Source organism: Mesoplodon bidens, assembly GCF_964165515.1.
Source record: "Mesoplodon bidens genome assembly, chromosome: 12".
NCBI classification, from domain to species: Eukaryota; Metazoa; Chordata; class Mammalia; order Artiodactyla; family Ziphiidae; genus Mesoplodon; species Mesoplodon bidens.
In genome coordinates this window covers 49,950,500-49,968,579 of record NC_138168.1, presented here as the reverse complement: position 1 = coordinate 49,968,579, position 18,080 = coordinate 49,950,500, and the positions used below count along the sequence as shown (strand labels likewise).

The following is an 18,080-nucleotide window of genomic DNA, read 5'->3' as shown; positions in this document are numbered from 1 at the left end:
AGTGGGAGGGTTAACATAAGGCAGTAATGGAAGGAGGATGTTGAAAGGGTACGTCTGATAAAGATCGGATAAAGTACAAATTCTTTCGTCTTGAATTCCAAGCCATATCTTCCAGGCAGTGAGGATCCCTTGAAGGTTATTGTGCAGGAGAGTGATTTAAGATTAATGTGGTGCCAGTGTGCGGTAAGGATGGGAAGGAGAGTGGCTGTAGGCAGGAAAACCAGTTTAGGAGGCTGGCAAAGGAATCTAACATTTGGGAAACAATGCGTGGAAAAAAGGGGACTAAGAGACAATAGACAGAAAGTCACTATCCTTTGTGGTCCCAGCTCTTTTCACGCTCTTTGCTCTCATTCGTGAATACTTGTAAATGTGTTTATCTTACCCCAGTGGCTCCTTCCCGTCCCTTCCTTCCCCTTCCTTCCTTCCATCCTTCCCTCCTTCAACAAATACTTATTGAGCATTTACTGCTTACATACTGGACATTGTACAAGGCACTTAAGATTCCAAGAAGGAAATTTTATTCTCCTGGGAAAAGCAAACAAGTAAGGGTATCAAGTGGAATTTAATAGGAGACCAAGTAGAAGTGTGTGTGCCAGGTTTTAGGGGCACACAGAGTAGAGGCCCCTAATCTATTATGGCAGAGAAGGTGCTACTTGAACCTGCCTGGAAAAATCACAAGGAAGTCACCAGGGGAGCAGGTAGAGAAAGGAGCAAAGGTGCAGCAGGAAAGAGGGCCTTGGGCTTCAGGGGCAGCTGGTGGCTTGGTGAGCCTGCATCACAGTGTGTAGATGTAGGAGTAAAGGGCCGTGAGGTTCGAGAAGTTACCAGAGCCTTGTGTGTCCTGATAAAGACAGCAGGTTCTATTCCAAGCATGTTGGAGATCCCTGAAGGATTTTACACTGAAGAATATTAGCCTTTTTTTAGAGTCACTGAAACACAGGAGTTAAAATCTCAGACTCTGGAGGCAGATTGAGACCAGGGTGTTACTCATGGTTCAGCCACATGGGGGCTGTGTGACCTTGGGCAAGTTACTTAACCTCTCTGCTTCAGTTTCTTCTTCACTAAAATAAAAAAAAAATACTACCTTCCTCACAGGTATTGTTGTTTTTTATTTTCTGAGAGTTAAATGATGTATCATTTGTAACATTCTTAGCACAGTGCCTGGCACATAGAAAGCCCTCAAAACTGATAGCTACTTTTACTAGTACTCATATCACCTCTGGCATTGTTACTATTATAAGAACTGCTCTGGGAGTGGTGTGCAAGATGAGTCAGAAATACGAGATAAGCTGGAGGAAAGGGGATTAGTTACGAGCCCTCTGGAATAATCTAGGGAAGAATATTTGTTTTGTCCAACACCCTGCTGTCATTCAGAAGGAATTAAAAAAAATGTAGAATAAATGAAGACAGACAAATGGAATTTAGTGATTGATTAGCTCAAAGAAACCAGGGAAAGAGTAAAAGATGACTGCAAGGCTTCAAGCTTGGGTGACTGTAGAATTCTGGTGCTATCGACACAAGGAAACCCTTTCTCTCCCCACCCCTTGCCTCAGGTTTCTCAGGCCATTGCTTACCTGATGTCTTTGGATGGCTGGTTTCTTTTTTCAATTTCATTCACTAGCTCAGTGACTGTGCTGTGCAGGTCTGCCACTCTGTCTTTTTCTGGAATGCCTTGTCATAACCATAATGGAGGCATATTTGAATTTCAAAACTTCAAATTTCTTAAGTCTTAAACTCCACTTACAGATTGGTTTTGAATACATCTCTCTAGTGGCTTCCAATTCTTATTTCATATTCTAGATCATGTAGATATCTCTGGAAGGACTTTAGCATCTATACCTCTGTTTAGGGGCATTAATAGGATTCTACACTTTTTTATAATTAATATTGTGTTTGGAACAAAATATTCTTGTGGCTTTTCAATATTATATAATCATTATTTTCTCTTCTGTTTTATATTGGAATTCTATTTTTGGTCCCATATCACAAACAAACACACAAACAAACCTGGCTTGGCTTTTGGCTTTTCTCTTCCTGCCAAATTAGTACTTTCTACTCTGACTCTGAAGACAATTGGAGAAACCTAGAACATGAGATCTTGTTTTAACCAAATGATCTGTCCGCCATGAATGCCTGACTTTAGTACAAGGAAATAGCAGGAGGGGCTAAGGCCACGGTCCTCTGGTTGTCTTTCTTTTCTTCTTTTTTTCTTTTTCTTGAGTTCAGTTATTCTGATTACTAAAAGTGCCTTGCTATTTGACAAAGAACAGGAATTTTGAGTTTGTACTGGGGTTAGGTTAGCCAGGTTCAAGGCTCCAGCAACACTTAGAGAAATTGTTTTTAAGAGAGGAACTTGGTAATAAAGGCCTTATACAAAAAGAAGTGACACATCATAAACACGTCTGCAGTGTTCTCTACTAGTGAAAATGGCCTTGTGTTGACCCATCTAAACTTACTGCCTAGGTGTTCTTGGGATCCAGGGCACCCATTTGTGAGACAGCTGCCCTGAACTAGGGGAAGTAGAGCAAAACTCACTGCCTATCGCGATGGCTGCCCTGATGTCGGCTTCATTAGTCCCTGAGCTCCTGCCAGCGAAGTTAGCAAGAGCTAGTGCAGACCTGAAGTCAAAGTTGAATAGAAGGAGCTTCCACAGCAGCTCACATGCAGCCCTCCTACTCTTTCTCTCCGCTGGTCACCTAGTCTGTGTGTGTGTGTGTGTGTGTGTGTGTGTGTGTGTGTGTGTGATTCTGAAATAGTACATGAAGGATGGGAAATTACATGTCTTTGTGGGAAAATGCAGTGTTTCGGTTTCTCACCGTTTTAGTCAGCTTCTCTTACATTTTTCCAGACTGTAAATGTATTTTGAGGCTATTAAAATCTATTCACAGTGATTAAAAAAAAAAAAAGGTAGGAACTCAATGGCTCTTTCCCAATTGCCCTTTTGTCCAGTAACAAATACCCAAACACTTTAATTTTCCATTTTATTCCCCTTAGTGGTGGCAAAACTATCCTACTCGTCCTTATGGAAGAAAAATATCTCTGCCTTTAATTTCTGTGCTGGTAGCATAGCAGGACAAAATGCTCCCTGGGCTAGTCTGTCTGTCCAGGAGCATGGATTTTGACAGCTGCTTTTAAGAGTTTGGCTCCCTGGTGAGGGCGCTAGTCTCTCGGGTGTGGGAGAAGGGAGAGGTAGAGAGGACGGGAATCCCGTTTAGATCACAGACACAAAAGGACCAGGAAGTAAGAAGAAATTATTACAGTCTGTTCCTAGCTCAGGATGTTAAAGGCAGAAGCCTGGGCCGGTTGGTTATTCATTGACCAAAAAAAAAGAGCAGTGGGAGTCAGGACTGGTCAAACCACAGAGACAGACCTAATGCGGGAGAGAGCTGCTGGCAAAGGTAAAACGTGGAGATCTTACCTGGAGTTCACCTCTTTCGCTTGGTAACTTTTCCTTGGGACAAGAGGCAAGAGGACTCTTCTGTTCTCAGACGTTTGTCTAAATAAAGCCCTCTCAACCCAGCTCCCACCCGGTTTTGCTCTGGGGCAGCAGCTACGGCCACAGAAAGCAAGCCGGTGAGTCTCTCCAAGCAGGTCCGCGGGACTGCTGGGAACCAGGGCTTGGTACACGCTCCCCAAACCTGGAGGACTGGTGCTGATTTCAAAGTTTCCAGGTGGAGGAAGAGAAAGTGGATCTGCAGAGAGTAAGGGGAGAGGGAGAAGCCCCTCTCCCCCACTGCCCACGGGGGCGCCATGGGTAACATCTGCCTGAGGCTCCGGACGTACCTGGAGCCCTGTCTTCCCTGTTTGTCTCAGGAGGCAGACAAGTCGGTGGTGATTCAGAACCCATGGACTGTCTACCCCCCCGATCCTCCCCGGCCGCCGAGTCCGGAACCCGAGAGAAGCCAGGGCCAGTACTTTGTGGCTCTGTTTGATTACCAGGCTCGGACCCCAGAGGACCTGAGCTTCCGCGCGGGCGACAAGCTCCAAGTCTTGGACACGTCCCACGAGGGTTGGTGGTTCGCCAGGCACTTGGAAAAAAGGGCAGACGGCTCCGGCCAGCCGCTGCAGGGCTATATTCCTTCTAACTATGTGGCTGAGGACAGGAGCCTCCAGGCAGAGCCGTGAGTAGTACACACATTTTATTTCTCAGCTCTCTGAGGGCGGGTAATGAGGTTTCCTTCTTACCTACCTGCAAACCCACTAATTTTCAAAGAGCTGCCAGGAAAGTATAAGGAAGTACTGGCAAGAATCTTCTAATTGAAACACACCTCCCCTGCTAGGTGAGAGTGAAACTGGAAGGTAACTGTTGAAATGACTTCTATTAACAGTTTGTATACCCACAGGCCCTGAGTGCGTTTTCATCAACATAAACGAATGGTGCATTTAATGCTCTGTCTTTTCTTTGGCTGTAAAATAAGTCATGCCTCACTTTAACACAGAACTGCATTTTATTTGCAGGTATATCATAGATCTTCCTTAAACTACACTTGCAAATCTAAAGTCCAGCTCTCTCTTGTTTTAAACTTTTGGAAGCAGCAACTCCTGTTCTGATAGGCACACACAGGGGTAACTAATGTAGAAGGTCACATTTAGAAGATGCTACATTTTCCCAGTGAAATCATGACTGGATATTTTTCTTTGAGTCCCAGATATGGAGTTATGCTACCCAAATTATGATATCTTTTGGGTTTTATTATGATTAAAAACTAGCCAGCTACAGATGTTTAGGAAACTTTAACAAGAAAAATAATGACATTATTTCTCCAGAGAAGGAGATTAAGACTTTACCCTGATATTTGAATAAATCCTATGAGTTATAGTGGAACCAAGGAAACGTTAGGAAACGACTTATTTTACACCTAGATAGAAATGAACTGAAATCTAGAATTTTGACAAATGGAATTGATCAGTTCTCAAATGAGAAAATCACCTGTATGAACATTTATTTCTGTGATAATCTATACGAAATATCCTTACTTATTCATTGAATGCTTAGTTATGTGCATTTATGATATGATTTTCACTACTACATGATTTCCATGTAAGGTACGGTATTATGTATGTTTTATATTCAGTGTAACATATACTATTAAATTAATGCTGTAATATTAATACTAGTGCCTTGAATTCATAATCTACTAGTCTTGGATATTTTCAATTCATTTAACTGCTTAGGACCTCCGTTTCCTCATCTGTAAGGTCTCTGGGGTCTCCTAGCCCTCTCCTAGCCCTCTAGATTCCTTGATTATCTGGGAACATGACTTCTTATGTTTCAAGTGTAGTGGTTCAGCTACATTCATACCTGACAGAACAGCAAAATGCTGAAGAGAGCAAGTAAATTGAAACAAGACAAGCAATTCAAAAGAGATAATGTTTTGGGTAACAGGATCAAGCACAACACCCTCACTTATTTGGATTCTTTTTGCCTATCAAAGACAAAATAAGACAACTAAAGTATTGTGGATATTTTTTCATTCTCAGGGGCTGTCTGTAGCCAAGAATACTCTTTTCCCTCTGTATATAACTCCTGACCTTTCCTCTTGGAATTTGTTCTCAGCAGTGTTCCCCTGTGTCACTACCATCTGGTGTCTCTGTGGTGGGCTTTTCTTGGGATCTTTGCATCCACTGGGATAAAAACTTGTTGCCCAGGTGCTGCTGTTATGCCTCCTGGTCAGCTTGAGCAACTTGTTTCCTTTTAAGTGTACACCATGGCTTTCACCTGTGAACCCAGGTTGCTAATGAGGGTTCTTGCCACCAAATGGCAAAATTGCTTCAATACTTTTAGTGCAGGTGGCTGTAGCCTCTAGAATTTCACCCCATTTCAAGTAGAAGCAATTTTAACTTAGTCTTCTAAGTGAGGGTGTCCAAGTGACCCACAGTGCCTTAATACCCAGGGAATTATTTTTTTTTTTTTTTTTTTTTTTTTTGCTGTACGCGGGCCTCTCACTGCTGTGGCCTCTCCCGTTGCGGAGCACAGGCTCCGGACACACAGGCTCCGCGGCCATGGCTCGCGGGCCCCAGGGAATTATTAAAAAAAAAACTTCTTTTAATAACTTTCTTATATGAGTTTTCAAACTTGTACTTCATTTTTTTCCTTATGAATACTATGAAAGTTAACGTTTATTTTACGAGCTCAGTATACAGTATTAAGTAAAGATTATTGTTTATCTTCACATGTGTGAGATGAGAGGCAATGGGAAACCAATGAAAGTTGAGTCATCTAGTTCCTTATTAGACTAGTTTAGTGAATGCATTTTTGTGTTCATCTGTTAATGCCTTTATTCTTGACTTGCATTAATAAGAAGACTGTGCAAACACTTTTGGAGTTATTAGTGGCAGGGCAAATCATGTAAGTTTCAGTGTTTGGTTTGTTTCTTTGTTTCTTTTAACACTAGGAAGTAAAGATGTTAAAAAAAAGAACTAGACTATTATTAAAAGATAAAGCAATTTTATAATTGACTATTAAATTCCACCTAGAAATTCTTTACCTTTTCTGAATATTTTACATTAAGTGATATAACAAACCCATTCTTAATGATTTATTTTGTTTCTAGGAAGAATCATTGTTTTATCTTATCTTCAATTTGAATTCCTAGATCCCTTCATAGGGAGTGTTTTCCTTCCACATCTTCAACATGGAATCCCTCAAAAATCTTGCTCTTAGGCTCTGATTACTCAGTACTCTCTGTATACTTTTAAAATTCATAGTGTTTTTAGAGATGTAGTTAAAGTTTACCCAAAAAATAATGGTATGGAAATTACATACGAATCATGGAGCCAAGAGCAATGGCTTTAAATTGCATTGTTTTTATTATTAAAAAAATTCAAGTAATGCAATATGTTGATGAAAAGCAAAATGATCAGCAACTGTATAATTTACACAAAACGTCATTCATTTACAAAGAGTTTAAAAGTTGTCTGCCTAATTGTTTAAGTGTGCTTTATGCTAAATTGCTCTAGGCTCAGAATCACTTTGTGGAAAAATTTTCCTACTCCTCTTACTGCCTTGTAAAGGTAGATTATTTCCAATTCCTCTCCTATTCACCATTTTATGGGCTGCCTTGAAAAAGATCTCAAGAATAAATATTTGTTTAGGGAATATTTTCCTAATCATGGTCCTCTTTAATGTGTCAGACTAGAGTGCTGTCAAGATTTTATCTAATTTAAAGTCATTGCCATTGTCTGGATTGAAGAGAGTTGCATGGAGAAATAAAGTAGTATATGCTCACAAAAAGAATTCTCTTATACCACCATCTAAAAATACAATTGCAACTTTACTATTTGGTGATTTGAATACTGCTGAATTTAATAATTATCTAATACAAGTTGTACACAGTGTTCCTAGTCATCTTCAGTCTAGATGTCAGTGGATTTCTTTCTCTGCTGGGATATAAAGCCTGCTTTTGAATCTTAAAGATAGAGGAACAAGGTGGTTTAAAAATTAAAATTATTAATAATAAATAAATAAAGAAAAAGGCATCAGAATATTCACAAACCAGTCTGACATATCTACTTGAGTAGATATGAGTAGTTTAAATCACTAGAAAATCACCTATCAGCAAGCAGTCCCATAAATATTCTTTTTTTTTTAAAGATTTTTTTTGATGTGGACCATTTTTAAAGTCTTTATTGAATTTGTTACAATATTGCTTCTGTTTTATGTTTTGGTTTTTTGGCTGCGAGGCATGTGGGATCTTAGCTCCCCGACCAGGAATCAAACCCACACCCCCTGCATTGGAAGGCGAAGTCTTAACCACTGGACCCGGGAAGTCCCTCCTATAAATATTCTTAATCCAGATCATTTATTTCTTTTTCTTTGTGCTAGGTTTCAGGGAAGACTAAATGCATATATGTAGAAATTGAAAACAATACATTTTTAGTTTCTTTCCTCTAAGACAAAATATACTTAGATCTATAGTTTAAGAAACTAAAAAAGACGTTTATGTATATAAGTTAAATGCATTAAAAAAATACATATGGCTGTTTATCAAATTAAATGTTTTGGATAATCCCAAGATAAGAATTTTAAGACAAATAATTTAAATCAACGAAAGCATATTTATATGCCGAGATTGATTAGAAAACTCTATTATTAAATGACTGCATTATAGAATTACAGATGAATTATGAATTCATCTATAGAATTATGATGTAGTCTTCTTTCTTTATCCTTTGATATAAAATAACAATATGACAAATAGATTGCTAAAATAATTTGTAAAAAATTACATTTCAGGTATAATGTTATATGATTTTTTATATTAATATAACTGTATTACATTTATGTTTATATAACTGTTTATCTCAGTTATTTAATGCATTTTTATATACATTGTCACCATTTTTAAGAAAAATGATAATTAACTGCTAAATTATATGCATTTTATAAGAACTGGCAAAATCACAGAAGTGAGGGAAAGAGGAACAACTGAACTTCATTAAAGTCACAGTTAAAGTATAAGTGTAATTAATAACAGTTTAAAATAGTTGGTTAATAGAAGTAAAACTTGATCACATGCATTTCAAAATACCTTTGAGAAGCAATGAAGTGCCATAGTATGGAGTCATTAAAATAAGTCAGGAGTCATTCTTAATCTTTTCTAGGAAAATTGATAATACTCTGGAAGTTTCAACTGCAATATGCCCTTCAGAACCACACTCTCTTAATAAAAGCATTGATTATATTTTTCTTTTCAGGTTTTTAACAAATTACTAGTAGTGGAAAAAATTTTATGTGAGTGAAATAAACTCACATAAACTACTTTGCTTCAGTCCTAAAGATTAGAACCTAAATTCCAACTTGATTGAATTCATTCTTTGAAAAAAAAAAGAAAGATTCTATTGGTTTGTTTTTTCAAATTGGTTTGTTTTTGTTCAAGTGAATTTATTAAAATGTTTTGTTTGTCTCTGTAGATATATCCTAGTGTTACTTTTTCAAGCATTTCACCAAACTGACATCTAAGTAGACACAACCTTCTATATAGTAAAGTAGGACTGTTGTTAAGCAACTAGTATGTCCTGTGTACTAGGTCTTGAGGGTCCCCAAAGAAAAACAAACAAGACTTTGCCTCAGTTAACTGTCTGGTTTTCAGCTCAGAAAACTCTCTTTGTATTTTCCAACTGCCAATACCACAGTGAGAATCTATATGGTAAATAAAAATCAGATAAATTTTTGGGTTTTTCTGGTGGATATTTTAACTAGGTCCAAGCGTTAGTGGTACAGAGGTATAATGCTGGTCGCCCTTTTTGATCTGCCCTGTGGTGTGCTTAAAAACATAGGCTATGGGCCCCAAAGATCTGAATTTGAATCTGGCTCTGTCATAACTTAGCTGTGTGACCTTGAGCAATTTATATTAAATAGGAACAAAAATGACCCCTATCTCATAGGATCGATATGTGACATAAATGTGGTTATTTGTGCAGAAAGCATGCACCACAGAGAACCTGACCATAGTAAGGGTTTGAGAAATGTTATCTGTTATTTAGCTGGGCAGTTCTTCCTTCACCTCTGCCTAAATATATAATATTTTGCACACCTCCACTCCAGCCTCAGCTCACAATATTTTCTCCCTATAACAGCACTCACATGCAGAGTGTCTTTACATCTTTCTTCCATACTGTCCTTCACCTGCGGTCTTGGGCTTCTTATAAGAGTGGGCTCTTCTCCTGCTTGCCAACTCTCCTGCCTCTTCTTTTTCTGACCAACTCTCATTCATCCTTCAGGTCTTAGTGTTTATTCCTCTTTCCCTGAAGCCTTTCCCGACATTCTAGACTACATTAGGTCTTCCTGCTCAGAGCCTTTAGCATCATTTGTCATTATTCTCATTTATTTTCTGTAAGACTTGTAAGCTCTGGATGGGGAGGGGCGAAGAGGCGCTATTGCCTTGGTCTCTGGAGCTTAGTGTGGTGCCTGTGCCTAATAAACACTCATAAATGTTGGTTGAGTAAATGAATAATTAAATGATGATCGCTTATCTACCAATCTCAGGTCTTTTAAAAAGCAGCTGTCAGAGCCACCTCATTTCTTCAACTTTTCCTCTCTGAGTTGCTTTTTTACTTACCAGGAAAATCTACTGAGTTTCCTTGTTAAAGGCATTAGGCCATTTTGCATTCTTTTCTCAGTGAATTGTTCATGCCTCAATTTCTGGTTGGACTCATAGTCATAATAGTATAATTTACAGGCTCCTAGAAATTAGTGGCTTTACTCTGTCCCTAGAGGAGAAATACTAAGGGTGTCACAGACTGATTTGTGTATTCTTTGAAGTGTAGAATGAATATCAAGCCAGGAACTGATTGTGAATCTCACTGAAGTGATATCTAAAAATGACATATATACATGGTAAACTATACTGTGGTTAATTTAAAGTAAAGGAATCACTGGCCTGAGCTTTTCGTGGACAGAAAACCAAAACCCAGTTTGCAAAATTAATGTTGGGGGGCCAGAGTTGTAATTTCAGTTTTTATGGTGAACAGACATAATTTCAAACTATTATGTATATGAAATATTTTTCAGTTTGTGCATGCTGAAAGTTTGACTCTTTTACTGAATATTAGTAGATTTTCACTGTTACATTCTAAAACATTACCAAACAGAATAATTACATGTTCTTTTCACTAGTTTTCTTACTGATCAGCTGCTAATTTCTCTGCAGCATTCTCTGACTCCCATTTTTAATGGGAGTTCTTAGCACTGGAAAGATTGGGCCAGTTTTTCTGGGAAAGGTAGTTATGCAGATTAATAGCAGCTTGAATAACATTTCAGACCTCCTGATGGCTATTTTCTTGGGACTGCAACTTTAGCAGTTAGTTTATGTGAATGTTTCTTTGAAGATTAACAGAAGAATTTTGCTAAAATGCATAGATGCAAACATAGAACATGTGATCTGTATTACCCAACTTCTTGCTTGTTTGGCTAATTCCAGGTACTGCACTTAGACTACCGCTTCTGTAATATCATTTTTTTCTACAAAGTTTTTCAGTTAGATTTTTTTTCCTATTTAAAAATTGAATTGATTTTAGTGTTAGCTTCTTTAATTGTTTTATTCATGCTTTCTTTTTTATTGATAGGACATCTTTTATACTGCCTTTAAATCCAGACTAAATTTCTCAATTAGAGGTTTTTTCCCATTAATTTTGTGCCTTCTTAAGGGTAAAATGAGAATGCAATTCAAGAAATAGTATTACTGAGAACTTCTGAACTTTTTATTAGGTTGCTAATTTGAAAGGCATTTAGAATCTTATTTCAAAATAAATATTGCCATGAACACAAATGTTGCATAGCACATTGGCAGCATGATTTGGATGATTCAGAAGAATCCTATATAGTTCCAATGAAAGGCCAGTAATTCAATAGATTTAAGTCACTCTAATGCTGTTCCAATATCACATATACTTTTAGCCATTTCTGAAAATCAGTTATGACATACCAAGATTCCCATTACAGGAAGGACATTATTGCAATCCCCAGAATTGTGCTGCTTGCAAAGTCACTGCCAGGAAGTCATCTCGGAAGGGTGCCTGTGTCATTTCTGTGAAGGAGGACTCAGGACACTTTCTCCAAAATCTTTTCAGCATTTGTAGTCATTGAAGATACAGTCTATGGGATCCATTCCATAAACTTTTTGTGTATATTTACTATGTTAAAGGCACTGTTTTTGAGCAATAGGAGACCTCAAATGAATAAGACAATTCTTTTCCTCCAGAGAATTTTGTAATTTCTGGAGGTAAGACTATTAAACCAAGAATGTATGTCAATGCCTATTAGACAAAGACCACCACAAACACACCTGTAGTAGTTTATTGTTCATTTCAGGGGAGGAGAACACACACCACGGACAACAGTGGAGCATCTCAGTAAGAGTGTGTTAGAAAGGACACATTACAGGATTTGGGGTTGTGACTCTGGGGAGAGTTTAAGGAAGCAAGACTTTGCTCTGGATTGATTGCTGTCAGGAAGTGAGGGTAACTGTATGATTGTGTATTTTAATTAATCTTATTGAGAAAGAAGGAAGACTAGATCAAGATTAAAGCTATAATTGGTAAAGAAACAGCAGTCACTTATACTAGTCAAGATAGGTGGATGCGGGCCTCCCTGGTGGCGCAGTGGTTGAGAGTCCGCCTGCCAATGCAGGGGATACGGGTTCGTGCCCCGGTCTGGGAGGATCCCATATGCCGCGGAGCGGCTGGGCCTGTGAGCCATGGCCGCTGGGCCTGCGCATCCGGAGCCTGTGCTCCGCAACGGGAGAGGCCACAACAGTGAGAGGCCCGCATACCGCAAAAAAAAAGAAAAAAGAAAAAAAAAAAAAGATAGGTGGATGCTTGGTTATTTTTGCTGTTGGACAATGTCCAGGCTTTTGTGAGTGTTCAGATATGATTAAGAGTGACCCGATCTTGATCGACCTTCAAGATGGCAGAGGAGTAAGACGTGGAGATCACCTTCCTCCCCACAAATACATCAAAAATACATCTACATGTGGAACAACTCCTACAGAACACTTACAGAACGCTGGCAGAAGACCTCAGACCTCCCAAAAGGCAAGAAACTCCCCCACGTACCTGGGTAGGGGAAAACAAAAAAAGGAAAAACAGAGACAAAGAATAGGGATGGGACCTGCACCAGTGGGAGGGAGCTGTGAAGGAGGAAAGGTTTCCACACACTAGAAGCCCCTTCACTGGCAGAGACGGGGGTGGGGGGGGAGAAGCTTCGGAGTCACGGAGGAGAGCGCAGCAACAGGGGTGCAGAGGGCAAAGCGGAGAGATTCCCGCACAGAGGATCGGTGCTGACCGGCACTCACCAGCCCGAGAGACTTATCTGCTCACCCGCCGGGGCGGGCGGGGGCTGGGAGCTGAGGCTCGGGCTTCGGAGGTTGGATCCCAGGGAGAGGACTGGGGTTGGCTGCGTGAACACAGTCTGAAGGGGCTAGTGCACCACAGCTAGCTGGGAGGGAGTCCGGGGAAAAGGTCTGGAGCTGCCAAAGAGGCAAGAGACCATTGATTCAGGGTGTGCGAGGAGAGGAGATTAAGACCACCTAAACGAGCTTCAGAGAGCAGCGCAAGCCTCGGCTATCAGGGCAGACACCAGAGACGGGCATGAGACGCTAAGGCTGCTGCTGCAGCCACCAAGAAGCCTGTGTGCAAGCACAGGTCACTATCCACACCTCCTCTCCTGGGAGCCTGTAGAGCCTGCCACTGCCAGGGTCCTGAGATCCAGGGACAACTTCCCCAGGAGAACACACGGGGTGCCTCAGGCTGGTGCAATGTCACGCTGGCCTCTGCCGCCGCAGGCTTGCCTCGCAGCCGTACCCCTCCCTCCCCCCGGCCTGAGTGAGCCAGAGTCCCCGAATCAGCTGCTCCTTTAACCCTGTCCTGTCTGAGCAAAGAACAGATGCCCTCAGGTGACGTACACGCAGAGGGGGTGCCAAATCCAAAGCTGAACCCCAGGAGATGTGCAAACAAAGAAGAGAAAGGGAAATTTCTCCCAGCAGCCTCAGGAGCAGCGGATTAAATCTCCACAATCAACTTGATGTACCCTGCATCTGTGGAATACCTGAATAGACAACAAATCATCCCAAAATTGAGGCGGTGGACTTTGGGAGCAACTGTAGACTTGGGGTTTGCTGTATGTGACTAACTAGTTTCTGATTTTTATGTTTACCTTAGTATAGTTTTTAGTGCTTCTTATCGTTGGTGGATTTGTTTATTGGTTTGGTTGCTCTCTTTTTTTTCCTTTAAAATTTTTTTTATTTTAACAATTAAAAATTTTTTTATTTTAATAACTTTATTTATTTTATTTATTTTATTATTTTTTCTTAGTTTCTTTTTTTTCTCCCTTTTCTTCTGAGCCATGTGGCTGACAGGGTCTTGGTGCTCTGGTTGGTTGTCAGGCTTGAGCCTCTGAGGTGGGAAAGCTGAGTTCAGGACATTGGTCCACCAGAGACCTCCTGGCCCCATGTAATATCAATTGGCGAGAGCTCTCCCAGAGATCTCTGTCTCAATGCTAAGACCCAGCTCCACTCAACGACCGGCAAGCTCCGGTGCTGGACGCCCCATGCCAAACAGCTAGCAAGATAGGAGCACAACACAACCCATTAGCAGAGAGGCTGCCTAAAATCATACCAAGTTCACAAACACCCGAAAACACACCACCGGATGCAGCCCTGCCCACAAGAAAGACAAGATCCAGCCCCACCCACCAGAACACAGGCACCAGTCCCCTCCACCAGGAAACCTACATAAGCCACTGAACCAACCTTACCCACTGGCAGCAGACACCAAAAACAATGGGAACTATGAACCTGCCTGTGAAAAGGAGACCCCAAACACAGTCAGTTAAGCAAAATGAGAAGACAGAGAAATACACAGCATATGAAGGAGCAAAGTAAAAACCCACAGACCAAACAAATGAAGAGGAAATAGGCAGTCTACCTGAAAAAGAATTCAGAGTAATGATAGTAAAGATGATCCAAAATTTAGGAAAAAGAATGGAGAAAATACAAGAAATGTTTAATAAGGACCTAGAAGAACTAAAGAACAAGTAAACAATGATGAACAACATAATAAATGAAATTAAAAATTCTCTAGAAGGAATCAATAAAAGAATAACTGAGGCAGAAGAACAGATAACTGACCTGGAAGATAAGATAGTGGAAATAACTACTGCAGAGCAGACTAAAGAAAAAAGAATGAAAACAATTGAGGACAGTCTCAGAGACCATTGGGATAACATTAAACACACCAACATTCTAATTATAGGGGTCCCAGAAGAAGAAGAGATAAAGAAAGTGACTGAGAAAATATTTGAGGAGATTATAGTGGTAAACTTCCCTAATATGGGAAAGAAAATAGTCAATCAAGTCCAGGAAGCACAGAGAGTCCCATACAGGATAAATCCAAGGAGAGACACGCCAAGACACATATTAATCAAACTATCAAAAGTTAAATACAAAGAAAAAATATTAAAAGCAGCAAGGAAAAAGCAACAAATAACATACAAGGGAATCCCCATAAGGTTAACAGCTGATCTTTCAGGAGAAACTCAGCAAGCCAGAAGGGAGTGGCAGGACATGTTTAAAGTGATGAAAGGGAAAAACCTGCAACCAACATTACTCTACCCAGCAAGGATCTCATTCAGATTCAACAGAGAAATTAAAACCTTTACAGACAAGCAAAAGCTAAGAGAATTCAGTACCACCAAACCAAGTTTACAACAAATGCTAAAGGAACTTCTCTAGGCAGGAAACACAAGAGAAGGAAAAGACCTAAAAACAAACCCAAAACAATTAAGAAAATGGTAATAAAAATATACATATCGATAACTACCTTCAATGTAAATGGATTAAATGATCGAACCAAAAGACATAGACTGGGTAAATGGATACAAAAACAAGACCCATACATATGCTGTCTACAAGAGACCCAGTTCAGACCTAGGGACGCATACAGACTGAAAGTGAGGGGATGGAAAAAGATATCGCATATGGAAATTAAAAGAAAGCTGGAGTAGCAAATCTCATATCAGACAAAATCAACTTTAAAATAAAGACTATTACAAGAGACAAAGAGAGACACAGCGTAATGATCAAGGGATCAATCCAAGAAGAAGATACAACAATTGTAAATACTTATGCACCCAACCTAGGAGTACCTGAATACATAAGGCAAATGATAACAGCCATAAAAGGGAAATCAACAATAACTTAATAATAGTAGGGGACTTTAACACCCCACTTTCACCAATGGACAGATCATCTAAACTGAAAATAAATAAGGAAACACAAGCTTTAAATGACACATTAATCTAGATGGACTTAATTGATATTTATAGGACATTCCATCCAAAAACAACAGAATACACATTCTTCCTAAGTGACCATGGAACATTCTCCAGAATAGATCATATCTTGTGTCACAAATCAAGCCTTGGCAAATTTAAGAAAATTAAAATTGTATCAAGGATTTTTTTGACCACAGTGCTATGAGACTAGATATCAATTACAGGAAAAAAACTGTAAAAAATACAAACACATGGGGGCTAAATAATATGCTACTAAATAACCAAGAGATCACTGAAGAAATCAAACAGGAAATCAAAAAATACCTAGAAACAAATAACAATGAAAACACAGCGACCCAAAACCTATGGGATACAGCAAAAGCAGTTCTAAGAGGGAAGTTTATAGCAATACAATCCTACCTCAAGAAACAAGAAAAAATCTGAAATAAACAACCTAACCTCACACCTAAAGCATTTAGAGAAAGAAGACCAAAAAAAAAAATTTTGGAAGTTACCAGAAGGAAAGAAATCATAAAGATCAGATCAGAAATAAATGAAAAAGAAATGAAGGAAATGATAGCAAAGATCAATAAAACTAAAAGCTGGTTCTCTGAGAAGATAAACAAAATTAATAAACCATTAGCCAGACTCATCAAGAAAAAAAGGGAGAAGACCCAAATCAATAGAATTAGAAATGAAAAAGGAGAAGTAACAACTGACACTGCAGAAATACAAAGGATCATGAGAGATAACTACAAGCAAATATATGCCAATAAGATGGACAACCTGGAAGAAATGGACAAATTCTTAGAAAAGCACACTTCTGAGACTGAACCAGGAAGAAATAGAAAATATAAACAGACCAATCACAAGCACTGAAATTGAAACTGTGATTAAAAATCTTCCAACAAACAAAAGCCCAGGACCAGATGGCTTCACAAGCTAATTCTATCAAACATTGAAAGAAGAGCTAACACCTATCCTTCTCAAACTCTTCCAAAATGTTGCAGAGGGAGGAACACACCCAAACTCATTCTATGAGGCCACCATCACCCTGATACCAAAACCAGACAAAGGTGTCACAAAAAAAAAAGAAAACTACAGGCCAATATCACTGATGAACATACATGCAAAAATCCTCAACAAAATACTAGCAAACAGAATCCAATAGCACATTAAAAGGATCATACACCATGATCAAGTGGGCTTTATCCCAGGAATGCAAGGATTCTTCTCTATACGCAAATCAATCAATGTGATACACCATACTAACAAATTGAAGGTTAAAAACCATATGATAATCTCAATAGATGCAGAAAAAGCTATCGACAAAATTCAACACACAGTTATAAGAAAAAAACCTCCTGAAAGTAGGCATAGAGGGAACTTTCCTCAACATAATAAAGGCCATATATGACAAACCTATAGCCAACATCATTCTCAATGGTGAAAAACTGAAACCATTTCCACTAAGATCAGGAACAAGACAAGGTTGCCCACTCTCACTGCTATTATTCAACATAGTTTTGGAAGTTTTAGCCACAGCAATCAGAGAAGAAAAAGAAATAAAAGGAATCCAAATCAGAAAAGAAGTAAAACTGTCTCTGTTTGCAGATGACATTATACTATACATAGGGAATCCTAAAGATGCTACCAGAAAACTACTAGAGCTAATCAATGAATTTGGTAAAGTAGCAGGATAAAAAATTAATGCACAGAAATCTCTTCCATTCCTATACACTAACAATGAAAAATCTGAAAGAGAAATGAAGGAAACACTCCCGTTTACCATTGCAACAAAAAGAATAAAATACCTAGGAATAAACCTACCCAAGGAGACAAAAGACCTGTATGCAGAAAACTATAAGACACAGATGAAAGCAATTAAAGATGATACCAACAGATGGAGAGATATACCATGTTCTTGGATTGGAAGAATCAACATTGTGAAAATGACTCTACTACCCAAAGCAATCTATAGGTTCAATGCAATCCCTATCAAACTACCAATGACATTTTTCACAGAATAGAACAAAAACTTTCACAATTTCTATGGAAACACAAAAGACCTCGAATAGCCAAAGCAATCTTGAGAAAGAAAAATGGAGCTGGTGGAATCAGGCTCCCTGACCTCAGACTATACTATAAAGCTACAGTAATCAAGACAGTATGGTACTGGCACAAAAACAGAAATATAGATTAAAGGAACAGGATAGACAGCCCAGAGATAAACCCACACACATATGGTCATCTTATCTTTGATAAAGGAGGCAAGGATATACAATGGAGAAAAGACAGACTCTTCAAT

General features: G+C 39.2%; 1 protein-coding gene across 1 annotated transcript in view; it reads left to right on the top strand.

Annotated features, from left to right (window-relative positions):
- The first annotated feature begins 3,355 nt into the window (after positions 1 to 3,355).
- Positions 3,356 to 18,080, top strand: part of FRK (fyn related Src family tyrosine kinase) — a 95,194-nt gene continuing 80,469 nt past the window's right edge. Inside the window, exon 1 of the mRNA XM_081250803.1 lies at positions 3,356 to 4,121. Coding sequence (XP_081106929.1) covers positions 3,751 to 4,121 — 371 coding nt within the window. The 5' untranslated portion in view covers positions 3,356 to 3,750. The remainder of the gene's footprint in view (positions 4,122 to 18,080) is intronic.